This window comes from Uloborus diversus, chromosome 1, assembly GCF_026930045.1.
Source record: "Uloborus diversus isolate 005 chromosome 1, Udiv.v.3.1, whole genome shotgun sequence".
Classification (NCBI taxonomy): domain Eukaryota; kingdom Metazoa; phylum Arthropoda; class Arachnida; order Araneae; family Uloboridae; genus Uloborus; species Uloborus diversus.
In genome coordinates, this window is record NC_072731.1 from 241,644,262 (window position 1) to 241,661,337 (window position 17,076).

At 34.9% G+C, this 17,076-nt stretch overlaps 1 protein-coding gene across 1 annotated transcript; it reads left to right on the forward strand.

The window, feature by feature from the left end:
• Nucleotides 1-3,950: 3,950 nt before the first annotated feature.
• LOC129226124 (ankyrin repeat and protein kinase domain-containing protein 1-like) lies at nucleotides 3,951-16,020 on the forward strand. Its single transcript, XM_054860725.1, has 2 exons — nucleotides 3,951-4,054; nucleotides 14,727-16,020. Exon 2 carries the CDS (start codon nucleotides 14,776-14,778, stop codon nucleotides 15,766-15,768), a length of 993 nt encoding a protein of 330 aa, XP_054716700.1. The 5' UTR covers nucleotides 3,951-4,054; nucleotides 14,727-14,775; the 3' UTR covers nucleotides 15,769-16,020.
• The last annotated feature ends 1,056 nt before the right edge of the window (nucleotides 16,021-17,076 follow it).

Here is a 17,076-nt window from a genome sequence, read left to right on the forward strand (position 1 = left end):
GAAAAAAAAAAACGTTTTTTTTTTTACCAACCCTGAATATCATCAGTTGTATGACTATGTGATTACAAAACTTTGAATTATAAAAGAAAAAAATAAGCTATGACTTAATACATTTCACTAGTCAAAAGAACTGAATTCTGTGAGCAAGAAAAGCTAAAAATCCGAAAATCAATTATGGTGGATTTTGACTATCATTGATATACTTAGTGGGTTTCACTTGTAACCCCACGATTAATGTTAGGGGTGGGGGGGGATTTTATGCCCCCTAATTAGGCAAAAAATGAAATTTCAGCTTAATTAGTTAATTATGAAGAAAAGTAATTAATAAATTTTGAATTTGGGCTTTGAGGTGCAGACGCCCAGGATGCTTTCAAATTTTGTGCCAAGTTTCAAGGCTGTAGGTGCTGTGGGGTCTTCTGGCCATCCGTTACAAACAAACAAAGAGAGGAACACCGTCTGTCTTTTTGGGTGATTTTCAAAACAATTGACAGTTTGGTGTCCTGACTTTTTCCATTGAATTTAATGTTAGTAAAATTATTTTTTTGGCGTTGCATAAGCATATAGTGACGGATTGTTTCACATTAAATTCATTGCATTCAGTGTCTTTTTTCATGGTTGTAAATTTATAAGCCTTTTCTATGATTTTAGTTAGCAATGGAAATGTCCTTATCCTGACTAGAAAGTTCACATTAACCTAATCTTTTTTCTACGCTTTCAAGCATCTTTTTTATTTTTTGTTTATTAAAGAAAGAAGTATTATTTGTTATTTAAACACAGCTGAAAAAGTACAGAAATATGCAATTAGGTATAAATGTATTTTGTGTTAAGGAAGCAAAAGACCTAATAAAATTTTCAAAAACACCAATAGAATTTATTCCTGCGAAGAATTTTTCTATAAATCTAATGAGTATTGCTTTTAAAAGTTATCGTTCATGAGAAGTGAGTAACGTTCATGAGAAAAGAGACCCAACTAATGAGTAGATCCATAGTTATGGTTATTGTATTACCTTTAACTCATACTTTTATCAAAGAGATATATTTTCTCACACATATACATATATGAATTCACATTTATTAAAAACTAGCCGCCTGCGACGACCAGCTGGTCCCCCTTTTTATGCCATTCGCCTTTTTGCGCCAGAGTTGCCGCCTTCGGCGGCTGCTTAGACAATTTAGCGACGGTATTAATCAATCAATGTTTTTCTCTTTTTTCTCAATATTATCATTCGTCTTTTTACACCGATGTTGCCGCCTTCGGCAGCTGCTTAAACAAATTTCGTGGCGGTATCAATCAATCTATATCTATGTATATCACTAGTAGTTTGAATAAAATATTTTCTAGAACTATCTCCAGTTCCATCGTTTGGAATATTTTTAAAGGAGGGGGAGACACAAACGACGTACTCTTCATGCAAATTTTGTCGAAAAATAACAAAAAGCACTTCCACTTTTATGTGAAAGCATTGTTTTTTCAAAGTCATCGTGTGTGTGGGGGGGGGGGGGGGGGGGGCACTGACACTCCGTTGGAATTCCTTAAATGACAGACATGCCTGTTTCTTGCTGTCCATCTGCTATATCGAACTCTATATTTGTCTATCTATCAATCTATACAATCTGCGCATATCTACCTCCTGACAGTACAATCTTTTTTTATTTACATAAGTATTAATTCGAAAACAAAAACGTTTTTTGTCCACTCGACCTCTATCTCTGTATCTACCTAACCTAACCGCCAATTCGTAACAGAAATGAAGATCATGCAAAAAATCACGGGCTTTATTTATTTGATCAAAATAGCCCTCAAAAATAAAGGCTCTTTGTTCCCTGTAGTGTTCAAAAAGTAGCGCTTGCAAAAAAAAAAAAATAAATAAATAAAATAAAGGTGAAGAGAAAGCAAACGATTTCAGTTGGATCACGTGATGAGGTAAGCTCGGAACTCAGCCGGCAAGCGAACAGCTCGCGTTGTGTTCTGCCATTAAAAAAATTGTAAAAAAAAAAACCATTGCGTATTTTTCAAAACTTTTTTCTTCTGAAGGGGGCGGAATGTTTTTACTATTACCAACTAAAATTTTAGAATTGATTGTTCAATACTTGTCGCAGGATGGGTTTCAAAAAAAACTAAACCCAGAAAAAAATGTAAAATAAAGGTTTTTTCAAAAATCCATAAAAAATACAAAAATTGCTCTATTTTCAAAAATGTTTCATTCATCATATTTAAAATTAAATTTCCTACACAATAGTACAAAAAATATCCGTCTGCCGCGATTGGTTCGGGATCTGTGAGGTCAAAAATACTAAAAAGTGCTAAAAATAACATAAAACATTAAATAACTTCTTTTCTAATTAAAATATCAAAAATCGAAGCCCGAGGTACACATTTTCAACAAAAACTGCACCTGTGTACCAAATTTCATCTTTCTAGGCCTTACCGTTTTCCCAGGATGCGCGCCACAAACACACACACACAAACATCTTGTTTTATTATATGTATAGATTGAAGAGGGAACACTGACACAAAGCTAATGTTTGCAAAAATGAAATTTGTATGTGTTGTTTAGAAAAAACTCTAATTCTTAAGATGTGATATTCAAATAACAACATATTTTAGAGGAATTACTGTCAAAACTCTAGAATAAATTATTTTATGAGTCCATCTCTCATGCGTGTTACTGTAGCTAAAATTCAGCATTTTTATTTGTAAATTTTATCTTTAATCTTTAAAAATTGGTTTCAATTTTGAATTTTTTAGCTATTCATGGTAATTGCAATGAAAACATTTAATGTTTTATTTAATATGGTTTTTATTGTAAACTTTACCTTTTATTTAGGAAACAAAGTAACACTCATGAGAAAAAGTTATACAAATACTTAAAAAAATTTAATAAATAATTATTAATATCATTTTGACTTATTTCTGAGTGTTTAAGATAGTTAACCAAGATTTGTTAGATAATTTATTTTTTGAGACAAAATTACCGAATGTTTCATAAAGGTAACACTCATGAGAATGACGTTAAATCGCCAAGAAGTTTTTTGGAATTTATAAAATCTAAGCAAATGAACTCACAAATAATCACCTGGTTAGACAGCCATAAGTTGTAAGGAATTTGTACCTAGGAAAGTTTTAATGCTTATAAAAACAAAAATTTCTAACTTTTGTTAAACCTAATGTGTCAATTCATTTGAAAATCACCCATATATATATATATATATATATATATATATATATATATATATATATATATATATATATATATATATATATATATATATATATATAGCTAAAATAAAAAGACCAACTCCATACCTTCAACTTTTACAGTGCTGGCCAAATTATTAGACTGAGGAGTTTTTGTTTTTTGTACACTATTTGTACTAAAATACTATTTATTTTACTGTAAAATACAGTACATACTGTACATTGATTATTACGTTATTTTATCATAATTTAATGTTTGCAGGTGGCAGCACTGTCTGTTTTGTTTATATTCTTTGTTTATCTACCTACCAGGAACATAACCTCAGTCAGTTTAAACAGTTCACTAGTTTTTGTTATTAGTGTGTTCTGTTATGTTTAAAGTTAGTCTTAGGTAATTAGTGAGTATGTGTATGTGAGTATATATAATAGTGAGTATAAACAATTTTTTACCTCTTTTTTTAAAAAGATAAGAAATGGTGTAAACCTTGTGAAAAGTATGCCAAAAAGACTTAATATGCTCATCAAGAACAAGGGAGTGCATGCTAAAAATTAGATAATTATTTCACTGTTTGTTAATGTGTCTATAGTTATGTAATCAATAAAGAATTTGCTTTTAAAAGTCTTAGTCTAATAATTTGGCCAGCAATGTATTTGTAAAATCAGAACAGGAGAAGGGACCGTCCTTTTTCGACTGTCTTTTGAACTAGGATTTGACTTGTTAGTGAGTCACGATTTTGCTGTCCATCCTAAGAACCCCGTGTTTCCTCTGTTCCAGGGAAGTGACCGTGGAGCAGATGGTGAGCTGCCATCAACCTCCAAGCGTCAATCCGAAGATTGCGAAGAACAACCTTCTAGGTAAGTTGTCTGCGGATGAATCACCAGGAAGTGGCATGTTTCTGTAATTAATTCAGAATGGGAATGGAAGCTTTGAGCTCAATCCCTGTTGCATCACATATGAAAATGTAAAAAATATTTTTTTTTTCCAAGGAAAATTTGAAAAAATAGAAAATTGAAAAACTTTGAAGCCTGTCCTTAATCCAAATTGTTATTTAGTGTTTCATCTCCACTCTCTGTCGAAAACCAGTCTTGTGTTTATTTTATTTTTGCTTTTCATTTGAATATGTAAAGAGTTTTCTTAAATCAAATCATAAACTAGCACTTTTTTCGACCCCACGCTAAATATCCAGGTTTTTTGTGAAATCTGTGTTCAAAACGAATAGTCGCTTCGTCTGACATGTAAGTACAAAAAATTACCATGAAGTACTCTGTTTTTTATAGTGAAATATGCAAACATTATTTTGTAAAATAAAAATATTCGTTTATTAGGACATTGTCCATTACATCATTATTTTCGCAAGGTTTGTAAATGTATGTCGGGTAACGGTAATGTTGGATGCGATTAAAAATAAATAAATGTGTTTGGTTGATTATTTTACATTTTAATCAAAATTTTAATACAGTTTAATAGAGTTTTAAATTTTTTTGGCTTATTAGACAATTGTCACCATAAAAGTGGGTGACTATGGTACAGTTTTAGTATATTTCTGTCTGTAATTACTCAACATTCATTCAAAAAAAATGAAGTTGCATTATTATTGTAATTTAGGACCTGGGCTTTCGATTCCGACCCTGAAATAATTTGGAACTTTACCCTCACCCCCTGTACAGCAGTTTTTCTTTGTGCTATTCTCACCCTCTCATTGCGTGTGAGAATGTACAGCACATGTTACAGCATTTTTATTAGGACTCGACCGATGGATCGGCCTGGCCGATGCATCGGCGCCGATTGTTCAACAATTTAGCCATCGGCGGCCGATGCTAACTTGCAGGAAACATCGGCCCATCGGCCTTAAAAAACATCGAAAAGCCGATGGAATTGGCCGATGTTTTTGAAAAAAAAAGGACCTTTGTTGTTTTGCTTTTTAATACAAAGTAAATTGAGTTACCGTTTTCATATAAAATCGTCTACTTAAATTTCACTATGAATTTCTATTTTAGTCACCCTTGAAAGAGTTTTTAATACTGCATTCAGGTACCGAACAAGTTAAATGTTGCGTTGTTTCTTGCAGCTGGATGTACGTATGTACCTCTCATAAGTCATAACTCAAAAATGGTAAGCTGTAGAATGCTAAATTTTCGCATGTAGGGTGTGCGTGCGTTCCAGTTGTGCACCTCTTTTTTTGTTTTCGATCGGATGTTCTAAAAAGCCTATTTACTTATTTTTTGTGACTATTAATTACTTATTTTAATGCAAAACTAATTTAGCGTCTCAGACTGACGATCATTTGGTGATATTTTGCCGCATTGGAGACCATGGAAACAAATATGAGATGGCGAAACCGGTTTTGTTTCATTTTGTTTGATTCCCGTTGAACCGACGGTAATTTTTAATTTTTCAATATTTGTAATATGAATCACAGTATTGCAGTTTTTTCTGTATCGCTTCGGCGGAGCTACAAGTTTGAGGCCCGTCGAAATACATTCTGGGGCCTTATTTCTCTATCACAGAAGTTGTAAAATATTTATCATAGGCATTATTTTAATTCCTACGGTTCCCCTGTGGTTATGGGGCCTCTCGCGCAATTGCAACATTTGTTATATTTTAAATCCGCCACTGCGCATCAAAACAAACTCGGGTGCAAGTATTAAAAGGGTTTTTCTGCTCAATGTTTATGATTATTTTGAACTCTATTTTTTACGACTATTTTTTGTATTTCCGAGAACACTTGCGTGCCCCTCTTCCCATTCCCTCAATTTCTGAAACTAAACTCTAGTTGTACTTCTGAGTTGTTTAAAACTTCCACCACCAAAAACACCATTCATAAAATTAGAGATTTTTTTTTAAAGCTTTATCTATTGTTTAGGAAGAATTTCGAGCATGAATGTAAGAAATTGATTAAATACGTTTTGAATGGTGACATAATTCGGAAATCAAATTGACTTTTGAATTTTTTCTTCGGAAGTGCCAGGCACGTAGCTAGAACTTTGTTAAGGAGGGGGGTGTCCAAGGTTGCACGAGCTTCAAAAGAGGAGGCATGCTAAAGCAGAATTAGTAGCTCATATTTACATTAAAAAAATTAATCTAATTAAAACTAATTATGAAAATATAATAATTAACTAAAATTAATTAAATAATTGAAATTTATAGAGCAATTAGTTAGAATTAGTTGACAAAAATTTTATATGAAGTGGCAAAGAAATTAGTGTCAGTTTATAAAATTAACATTAAACTAAAAGTTATCCCATACTAAGTTTCCAAACATGGATAGAAAAATTCCATCACATAAGCTTCCTCTGTTTTGATGCTTTGCAAATGAGTGATATAATTCCTATTAATAAAAAGTTCACAATAAAAGAAAATCGGAAAACAAAAACTGTTCTAGGGATTACTTGGAAAATGCTGGTGACAATTTAATAAAATATTAAAACTTTGTAATATATTTTAACAAAATATGTACACGTCATTTTATTTGAAAAAATAAAGAAATCTATATCTATCGAGTCGAATGTATAACTGTATGAATGCTATATAACGTAATTCCGCCACCCTGTTTGATTTGAACAAGATTTCTCGCAAACTTCAACCACCCTCTCGATGAAAATATTAGCAAGGTTTCATTTAAAAAACTTGAACTCGTTCTTTATTTACGTTTATAACATTCTCTTGATATTACGAAATTGAATGAAATTTCTAATTTTATCCGTTTTCTAATTATCATTTCTAACCATCATTTAAAAGCTTGAACAAACTATTAACTCTTTGAGGGACGGAGACTTCCTTACCTGCAATCATTTTTTTTTAAAAAGACGTGTTGTCGTTTTTTTTTTTTTTTTTTTGTTATTATTATTATTTTTTTTTGCAACGAATTGGTAAAATAAGCTATCTTAGGATCCGTTATGGTATTTTTTTATTTCTAATGGGGCTTCGTTAGTGGCTTTAGCTTTTTCGGACCTAGTGTGAACCACCGATATGGCATCTAGTCTTTCATATGCTACCGTTAAGGCGCGGATGTGACTGGCACAGGAGGTTTTGACGCCGAATTTCCACCAGATGGAAACACTTGAGCTCTCTGCGATGTGAAACTGCACTAGGGGTTTAATTTTGTCAAGCCAAACGAATACCTGAGAGATCTTTTACATGGCGAGTAATGGAATGTATAATGAATGAAATTAAGCATGTATGTATTTTTATTTTAACAACATTTTGGAAAAAATGTAAATGATTGCTTTTTATAAATTTATTTTTATAAGGTCATGAATGATTTGAACATTATTGGCAATTTTCCTCTGATGTTTTTAATTTGATGCTTCATTTAAAAGATCAAGAGGAGGCATTGCACCCACCTATCTCACCACCAAACACGAGTTCTGTTTATTCTGCTGATACAAAACAACTTCTGTACAAATCAGTCTTTTTCAAATTAAAAAAAAAAATAATTGTAAACAACAACAGGGAAAATGGCAATGTGCTATGTTACAAATTATCATGACAATATTTGATTATAACCTGTTTACTTTACTGTCTTGGCGGCAAGAAGGAACTGCAGTTTCACGAGGTTCTCGTGTTCTGAATTGACACGGATGCGGGAAAATTGCCGATTAATCGAAATATTAAAGGGGGAAAATACCGGGTTTCATAAAATTTTTCTCTTTTGAAAATTTTTTGTTGACGTGAGGTGCAATAACTGACAAAAAACAGACAATGGTCTTTCGGGAAAAAGGGGGGGGGGGGTCCGGACCCCATGGACTTCCCCCTTGGCTACGTCCTTGGAAGTGCTGAAGTAGATTCAGAAAGTCTTCCGAGGCGTTGATGGTAGCGGTTCTGTACTATAGAAAGGGAGCCAAAGTTTAATGTTGTGAGATACTCCAAAATCAGAGGTTGACCCCCCTAACCCACCCTCGTCGTTTCAAGCATTTCTTAAATATTTAACGATAATTTATTTTGATCAAGAAATGTCATTTTTCATATTTCTTATACTTGTTTCACCTATATTTCGTAATGAGCCATCTTTTTTGCATCATTAATAGCGATCGATTTTTTTTCTGTTGTATGTAACTATTTTTATGTATTTATGTAAAATCAATGAATAAGTTATTTTTGTTTTCATCATATTTTTAATAATATGTTGTAGAAAAGTTTCAAGGATTTTCTACTATGCATTTTTTTTTTAATTTCAGAAAATTATTGTTAAATTGAAGAATTTAATTTCAACTTGCTTCTAGTGCTTCAAAAAAGATTAAACAATCAAATTGTTCAATATTACGTGTGCCAACATCAGATCAAGTAGTATATGTATTCAGTGATTAACTTGGTGTAAATATTGAGTTTGTTTATTTTGGCTGCATTTTAAGAACCTCGCTCTTTTCATAGCTATTTCTTTTTTCCGTAAAATTTGTCACTGTTATAGCTTTTATGAAAAATGCAAACTTTTCTCTTCATAAACTTTAAATAAGTATAAAAATATTCCTGTTAGGATTTAATATTGTAATTTATCTGTTACCATTTTTGTTTAATTTGATGACTAAAAAATGTCTACGTGCACTCTTTCCACTTTAATTGCGTAATTTGTTGACGGTTTCATAGTTTTATTCTTCTTATTTTTTTTGAATGATTAAACAACATAATTTAATGGTTTTTAACTATCTTTAGTGTACCTAAATCCATGCATTATTACAATATTACTTAAATCTTAGTTATATGTTCAATTAAAAAAGAAAACAAATCAATTGGTTATTAAACAGTCTCGTTGTTTTTCTTTCATTTTTTTTTTCTTTCTTTCTATCTTTTTTTTTTTCTTTTTTGACTCTTGTTTTTTGTCTTCCATCATACAGCAGTCGGAAAAGGAGAAGCATAATTACACCCTGTACAGATTGTACGTAGTACGATCCAAAAGTTCGAGGGACAAGCTGTACTATCAAATAATTGAGGGACTATGTATTTCTTCCAGCGTTCATATAACTTTTAGAAACACTCCTGGAAGCCACTTTTTCGCTACCTTCTGTGATGCAGTTTTATCTTCTCCTGACGGAAGAAAGCGGTGCCCATGCAAATGTTTTTTTGCTGAGAACAGGCAAAATTCACACGGAGCTAAGTCCGACGAAACGTTACGTTATTTGTTTGTCATATCAGAGTATTGACCAATCGAACAGTGCAGTCTCAACATGAAAGTCGACTTCTTCCCCACGATGAAGTTAAAGCAGCAGCGCAAGAGGCCTTACAAAAGGTGGCAACAAATGTGTTCCAGGAGTCCTTCTAAAAGCTATACTAACTTTGGCATAAGTGCATAGTTGTTCAAGGTGACTATTTTGTAGATAAATGTACATCGGTAATGTGAACTATTCAGGGTAAGGTTTTATACAACTTGTCATCGAACTCTTAGATCATACTACGTGCGTATGAGTTTTCAACTTACTATTTCATAACGTTTTTGAGTGACGCAAGTTTTCGCGCATTAAGGCATCACAAAAGAATTTGCGATAATTAACTAAGGAGGTGTTCAAAATGGATATTTTGGTCATCTATATGTTCTTAGGTACATATGCATGTACACATGTGCCGAAAAAACTTGTGAAGTTTAAATTGGGTAATCGTAAAATAAAATTTAGGTCGAAATCTGACTTTTTTTCTTTTTTGTGATTACAATTCCCTATTCGGAGCAAGAAAACAAAGTGAAATGAATTAATGATCCTTTAAATCCCTGGCAATCTTATCAATTTATTTCTGTTAGATTTTCTTTTGCCATCGGCAATCGGCCATTTGGAGGAAAACAATCGGCAATCGGCCATCTTTGAACAATCGGCCAACAATCGGCATCGGCCAAAAAATGCCATCGGTCGAGCCCTAATTTTTATATAGGTTTCGGTGGTTTGTACCATACTCGATCTCTCTTATATTTTAATGGGATAGTTGTAGATGTAAGTTATGCTGAAAACTGAACTTTGGAGGCTCAGGTACATCATAAAATCAAGATAAAACAAAGGAACTTTATTTTTATTGCAACAAAACGCAATAGTAACACACAAATACTGTGAATTTACTTATAATTTGACTTTTAAACAAGGAACGAAAATGACTTTTGACGAATGAACAAAATTAACTTATAAAATGAATAGATAACCTATTTGTACCTACAACATAACCAAGAAGCAAACATGAAATAAATCAAAATTGTTAGGTAGGTAGGTAAAAATACAAAACAGGACTACACTAAGTACAATTATTCCTTCATCCCATCAACAAAAAATCTGTTTGTCCCAATTTCCTTTGGAGTCTTTATTTTCTTCATAATTTTTAAGGATGGATACCAAGTCTTAACTTCTTTTTCAGACCACTCCAAAACTTACCTCGCTTCAACATCGTTGAAACTTCCAACTCACTTGCATCTACACCCTACACCCGTGATTTTTCCTGGGTACTTTTTTCCCTGATAACCCAACTCATCCTCCAAAATTTCGACAAATTACTGTACCACTCTCGCCCTCCAAATTGTAAACTTACACAATATTTTATTTTTGAATGAAAATTGGAGGTAAATTTCTTTGTGTAATATGAATGCGAAAGGTCCTTACAGAATCATGATTCTTTCTGCACAAAAAGTCTACCAACATAAATTTCCGAGCTACCTACAAACACGTAGCATCGGTTGCTCACAACAAATAAATTCACAATCAGCATGTTATTCATCTGGCGAGCCGTTTTGACAGTGATAACAATCTCTCATCACCAGAGAAGGTTACACAATACAGTCGAACCTTGATATCTCGAACCTCCTTATCTCGAAACCCTTGATGTCTTAAAAAAACATTTCCCCCCTGTATTTTCTATAAAAACCGTTATGTATTTTCTGTAGTTATCTCGAAAATTATTTTTTTAAACCCTTGATGTGTCTAAATTTTTGCACAGAAACAAGTTTCAATTATCGTTTTTCTTTGGCAATTTTTGTAGTAAAATCTGTTCCAGGGACAATTGCTTAACGTTTTTCATCCCTTTTCTTGGAAATTTTGTGAATAGGGGATTGGTGCAAGATAATAGGGAAGTGTTAGTAGGTGTAGTAGGGTGTAGTAGGGAAGTGTTAGTAGTGCAGAGGGGTGCTGTATTTTCCCCAGAGTTTCGAATCTTTACGCATTCCTCTCGAACATGTCCACTTTCAGAAAAAAGGGATCGACTTTTCATCAGTCAGTTTTCATGTGAAAACGAAAAATCCGTTCCAAATTTTCATCATTCTGCTTTTTCCTACAAAATGGCTGCTGAGAACTTTTTGAATGTGGGGAGCTACTAGTTGAAGATAAGAAATTTTAAATTTTTAGGTGAAAAATCAAGTTGAAATTGTTGTTCATTTCAAAATCTCTACCTTTGCACTTTCGACAATTATAAAATTTCAAATCTAGTAAAATATTGAAGACTACTTTATTAATCGTAATTCAAAGTAGTCTCATTGTACATATATTAATGCATATAGCGTACGTGTGTGTGATTGTGAGTTTCTAGTGTAATTTTTTTAAAACTTTGATAGCTCAAAAACTTGATATCTCGAATTTTTTTCCCGTCAAGAGAGATTTGAGTTATCGAGGTTGCACTGTAGTTCCTTTTGAAACTGGGATATCCAATCCATTACGAACGCTTATTACGTCAAAACTGGGGTTTGTATCATTTTCACCCTCCAAACCATTCTCACCTGCTTTTACGGTTCACAATAAATCAGGGAATAAAGTTTGGTAGGAAAATTTCACTTACCAAACAGCAATCTCTCAACTGTCACCGTTTTTTAATCCAAAGACTAAATTTTAATGTTTTTCGACTTTAGCAACATAACCAAAATAAAACATTGAGTAAAACTGCTTGTAACTTTTTTTCTTAGGAGATAGAAGCGAAGTTTTTAGACCATAGGTCGAGTTAGATCTTGAGTTAAAAAAGCTGCTCTTTCCAGTGGTGTCAAAAAGAAAACTGTGAGACAATTCCGATCATTTCTTAGTGATAGATTTAACGAAGAAAGTAGTGCTTAAATTTTAGCTAAGCCTAAAAACGTTCGAGCTAAAAACGCAACTATAACTCCCGCCGTATATAAGTTGGAGCATTGAAACAAATTGCGTTGAACACGGACAATTGTACCCTTTCCAACGATACATAATATTAATGTATGCAAGTAATTTTTCACCCCTTTAATAGGCAATAATACGCAATTTGCGCGAAATTTGAGATTAAAACATTAATTACAAAAAAAAACTAATTCGAATTTTAAAAAACGAAACCCCAGGTGCAAACCACCGTTGCTCGAAGTAATTTTGTACAAAATTCCAAGACTGTAGGTGCTATGGGGTCTCCTAGACGCAGCCTCGCCACAGACTTAATTCCAGAATTTCTTTGAAACCTTACTTTTTTTTTAATATAAAGAGAAAATGACTGCTGGAATATACCGTTCATATAAAAAAAGTTACAGAGCAATCGGTCTTTTTTCCGAATCGCACATAAACTCCATTTGTGCTTCCTTTACCTTGAACTGATAAAAAATATCTTTAGTCCATTTCTATTCGTGACACCGCGGGAAAAATGGACTTTTGTTGTTCTATTTAAAATACGGAATGAACGGAGAAAATGGAAACGACTATTCGATCCGAGAGATTCAGTTTGATTTTCTCGTATTTTTCGAACGTACAATGAACTCGCAATTTTCGGCGGCCAGATTATCCGCAAGTCTTTTCACACACACACACACACATAATATATATAATATATATATATATATATATATATATATATATATATATATATATATATATATATATATATATATATATATATATATATCTTTTAGATTTTCCATATATTTCTTTATAGGGGAAAGTGGAGTAAAGCCGGATTCTTATTTTCTGTCTATTTCTTTTTGAAATCTTTATAATGTTGCCTTTTCTCTGATTCGTTTATCTTTCTTTCAGGTTTTTTCTTCCGTTCATCTGTGGTCTTTCCATCATTTTCCTTTTTCTTTTCTTCTAATGCTGCCTAAAAATGAAGCTTGTATATGGAGCCCGACAAAATGAGTTTTTCCTTTTCTCTTGTCCTCCTTCGGCAGCGTCTTTCTCTCAGTGTATGGGGGGGGGGGGGGTAGCACCTGGTTTTGCCCTTCGGTTTGCACCCGATCTTGTCGCACGTACAGCTTTTATAAAAAATGCCGTCATATGACTATGCAGAACGCTACAGACAATTACTTAGAATGATAATGAAGGTAATTAAATGTTGTACGAAGAGAGCTACATATCTTTACTGTTGCATAAACAGGAACGTAGTAAAATCAATCTATTTTTATTCAAAAATTTTAAGCAAACCACTCAGAGTTTCTCTTACAGGAACGAAAGAAGCGAGTCTATTGCGTTCTAATTTAATGGCCGTTGCTTTTTCATCAAGGTGGAAGGTACTTCCTCTCTTGTCCAAGCGATTTCAGCGCTTACAGAGGCTAGAAGGGTGTACCCCACTTTCCCCTATAAATAATGTTAGTAGAAGCAATGTTTCTAGTTATCATATAAATGAATGTGTGAGTGTTATTAATAGTTTTTAGCTATTGTATACACTAAGTATCGTTTTTTGCAGATCATCTGGATAAACCGCGGTTAGGTTCTGTCGTGCGGCTGATGCATTTTTTTGAGCCGGTTTATTGAACAAACATCGTGGAAAAAAAACAACGACGCAAATGTGAAAAGCAACTTCGTTATTTTTTCGGGGAGACTTTATATCGGGCCGCAGAAGCGACTAGTTTTGTGCTATCGTTTGATGGTCACCCTTCCGTTTTAACTTTGAGCATGTAGAGTATTCCTTTATGTAAATGAAAAATGAGAAAACTATTTGATCATCTATTAAAAAGAAATAAAAAAGAATAAGTATTTCTTGATTCAAAATGAGATATTCAGTACCTTAACTGCAGGCAACATGTGATTGGTCAAGAGCTAGGAGCTAATTTAAATAGGATGATGTCAATGGACCCATCGGATGTCATCTGTAGCAACGCCGCCCAAATACTAAATGCCTGTTGCTTTCTCACTTTTAACGTAGAGCAAAATGATCCCAATAATTAAATTTCGGTACTGTCGCTACTGCCATCTGTCGAAGGTATTAGGAATGAATAGCAGAGTAAAGCAATGAATCAACTTCTAAGTTTAAATTTTGGAATAAACCAATAAAGAATCCGATTTGAATGGTTTGGATCCATCGCTGTAGCAACGCTGTCCTCGTATTGCCGCCAAGTAGCGTTGAAAGTGTTCCAACGGAGGCTCACTTTTTGAGGCAAATGTGATAGGCATTTAGTATTTAGGAGGCGATGGCTAAACATAAGACTGCAACAATAACAGTTCGCTTCCAGCCACATGTTTTGTTTTTTCAATACTACGTACTCGGTGCTGTATCTTACAAGAAGCGAGTGGTGTTTTTTGTTCAATGAGAAGGTTTTTACCGAGAGTTATTCACTCTGTTGCTTTGAAGCAGGTTAATTTTTATGACAGAACCGAACGCGTGTGTTCACTCTCTCCCTCTCTCTTCCAGGAGACCTCGACCGGGCCCCGGAGGTGCGTCGGAGACGGACAAGGACGGAATGACAGCGTTGCATCATGCAGCGCTTAGCGGAGACACAGAAAGTGTGAGGGCGCTGCTTGAGGAAGGATGTAACACGAGGTCAAGGGATCAGATGGGAATGACGCCCCTCCACACGGCTCTGTTCCACCAGAAGGAGGCCGCTGCAGAGCTGCTGGTGGATGCGGACTGCGTCACGGACATCCGGGACACACGAAAGCGCACCCCTCTGCATTGGGCTGCACTGAGTGGGTGCGTGGAGGTCGTCCGGAAGCTGCTCGCTGGCGGAGCGGATGCAAATTCGAAAGACGAAAATGAACGGACGCCCCTTCATCTCGCCATAGTCTCTAAGAGAGAAGTTGCGGCGGAGGTGTTGCTGGGGTCCATCCCCGAATGCGACAATTCGGACCTTTATGGCGCCACCCCGCTACATGTTGCTTCATACAGTGGTCTCACGCAGATAGCGAAAGCGTTGGTTTTGAGGGGTGCGCGTTTGCAGGCTCAAGATGTACTTCAACGCTGTCCACTGTACTGTGCCCTGATGTATGGACACGATGGTGTTGCGAAAGTGCTCCTGGCGGAGTTCGCCTGGAGGGACATCGCGATACAGTGGAGGAAGTTGGGTCTTCCGCCGGAGCGTAAAGAGTACGGCGTCCGGCTGCTTTCCGAGTGCGAGGCCGAGATGCGGAGGATGAGGGAGACCCGGGCGGAGGGATCCCGCCTCTCCCTCCACGACCTCGCGCGGAGACACCCCTCCCGGCTGGCCCGCCGCCTCTCCGACGAGGCGATCCGGCGGCTCTCGGACCCGGATCTCCTGACGCGGGATTTCCCTTACTTTGGCGACCTCCTCCTCCTCAAGCTAAGGGAGGTCCGGGAGAGGAAGTCCCTGGAGGACTGCTTCCTGCGCTGCTTCCCCCTCCTCTTCCCTCCCCTGCCCACCACGTGCACCGACGTCCTCCTCGCGTGCCTGACGGACGACGACCTGAGGCGCGTAGCCCGCGCCGTGGAGCTCTAGGCCCGAAGATTCCGTTCGAATGCCCCGCTATGGGGGAAAAAAAGATTGCAGGACTGCTCGAAATATAAGAAACTCTTGTTTTTGAATGCAGAAAGTGCTCGAGATAGTTTACTGAACTTTGTCTGCAGAATATGTACCTCTGGAAGATTTGTTTTCTTAAACAAACCTGTGTGTTTTATCGAGACAATACTTCTGTTCCAGAAACTTAACTATCTTTGTACATCATTTGCGAAAGAAATAAAAGGTATATTTTAACCTTTGATATTATCTTTTATTGTACCATATTGACACGTAAAAAAAATGGAATGAGCCGTACTCGAATTTCTTCAGAGAAAGGAGGACGTGAATCGCATTGTGACAATTTCACTGCATTAACTTTTTTTTTTTAAGATAAGATTTATTAACAAAATACACATACATAACAAGAAGCAAAATAAAGTAAAGTTAAAAACTTTACAAAGTATAAAACATAAATTACAAACGTCATAACAAAATATTAAGAAAATCTTGACTATAGTTCAACTCCAACACTAAAGAGCACCAAAGGCACGGTCCGCAGTGTTAATTTGTTTAGTATGGAGTACAAACATATGTATTAAACAGTAATATTTAGAAATTAATTTTACACAAGTAATAAATATTTCACACGGAACAATAATTCGACTCTTTGACTCCAGAAAAAAAACACAACTCGCATTCAAACATTCAATAGTATAAAAAATACAATACAAAATCCCCTTCGCCAGTTGGCAAGTCAGTATATTTTATCAGCTAAAATTTAATTATTGATAGAATGCCGTTATTTTGTATATATTCATTGACCCCTTGTTTATATTTATTGATTGATAGAATGCCGTTATTTTGTATATATTCATTGACCCCTTGTTTATATTTATTGAAGTTCTTCTCAGTCCTAACATCTGTTAGTTTATTAAACAGCAGCAGTGCCAAGTAAAAGAATTGCTTTTTAATAATCGTTGCTTTTCGCGCACTCTTTTGACCCTGGTAAAAAATTGAGAATGATGTTCATACATGACTCGATGCGAAATAGGCCTCTGCTCTGCATACAATTCACCAAAAATATGGTAAATCGCATTTTTTGGACTCGCGTCGGTCTGACTCTTAGGTACAGATTTAAAAATACTATTTAGTTTTGGTTTGTACTTGCAGCTTTTGTAACCAAAATCTTTATTATTGGGCAATGCCTAAAATGACAAAGAGAATTGGCTTATATTTTAATGCATTAGTTATTTTACTAATGTATGTAAACGATTGTAAAAAGCATGCATCCATTTGGCCGAAAAAAAA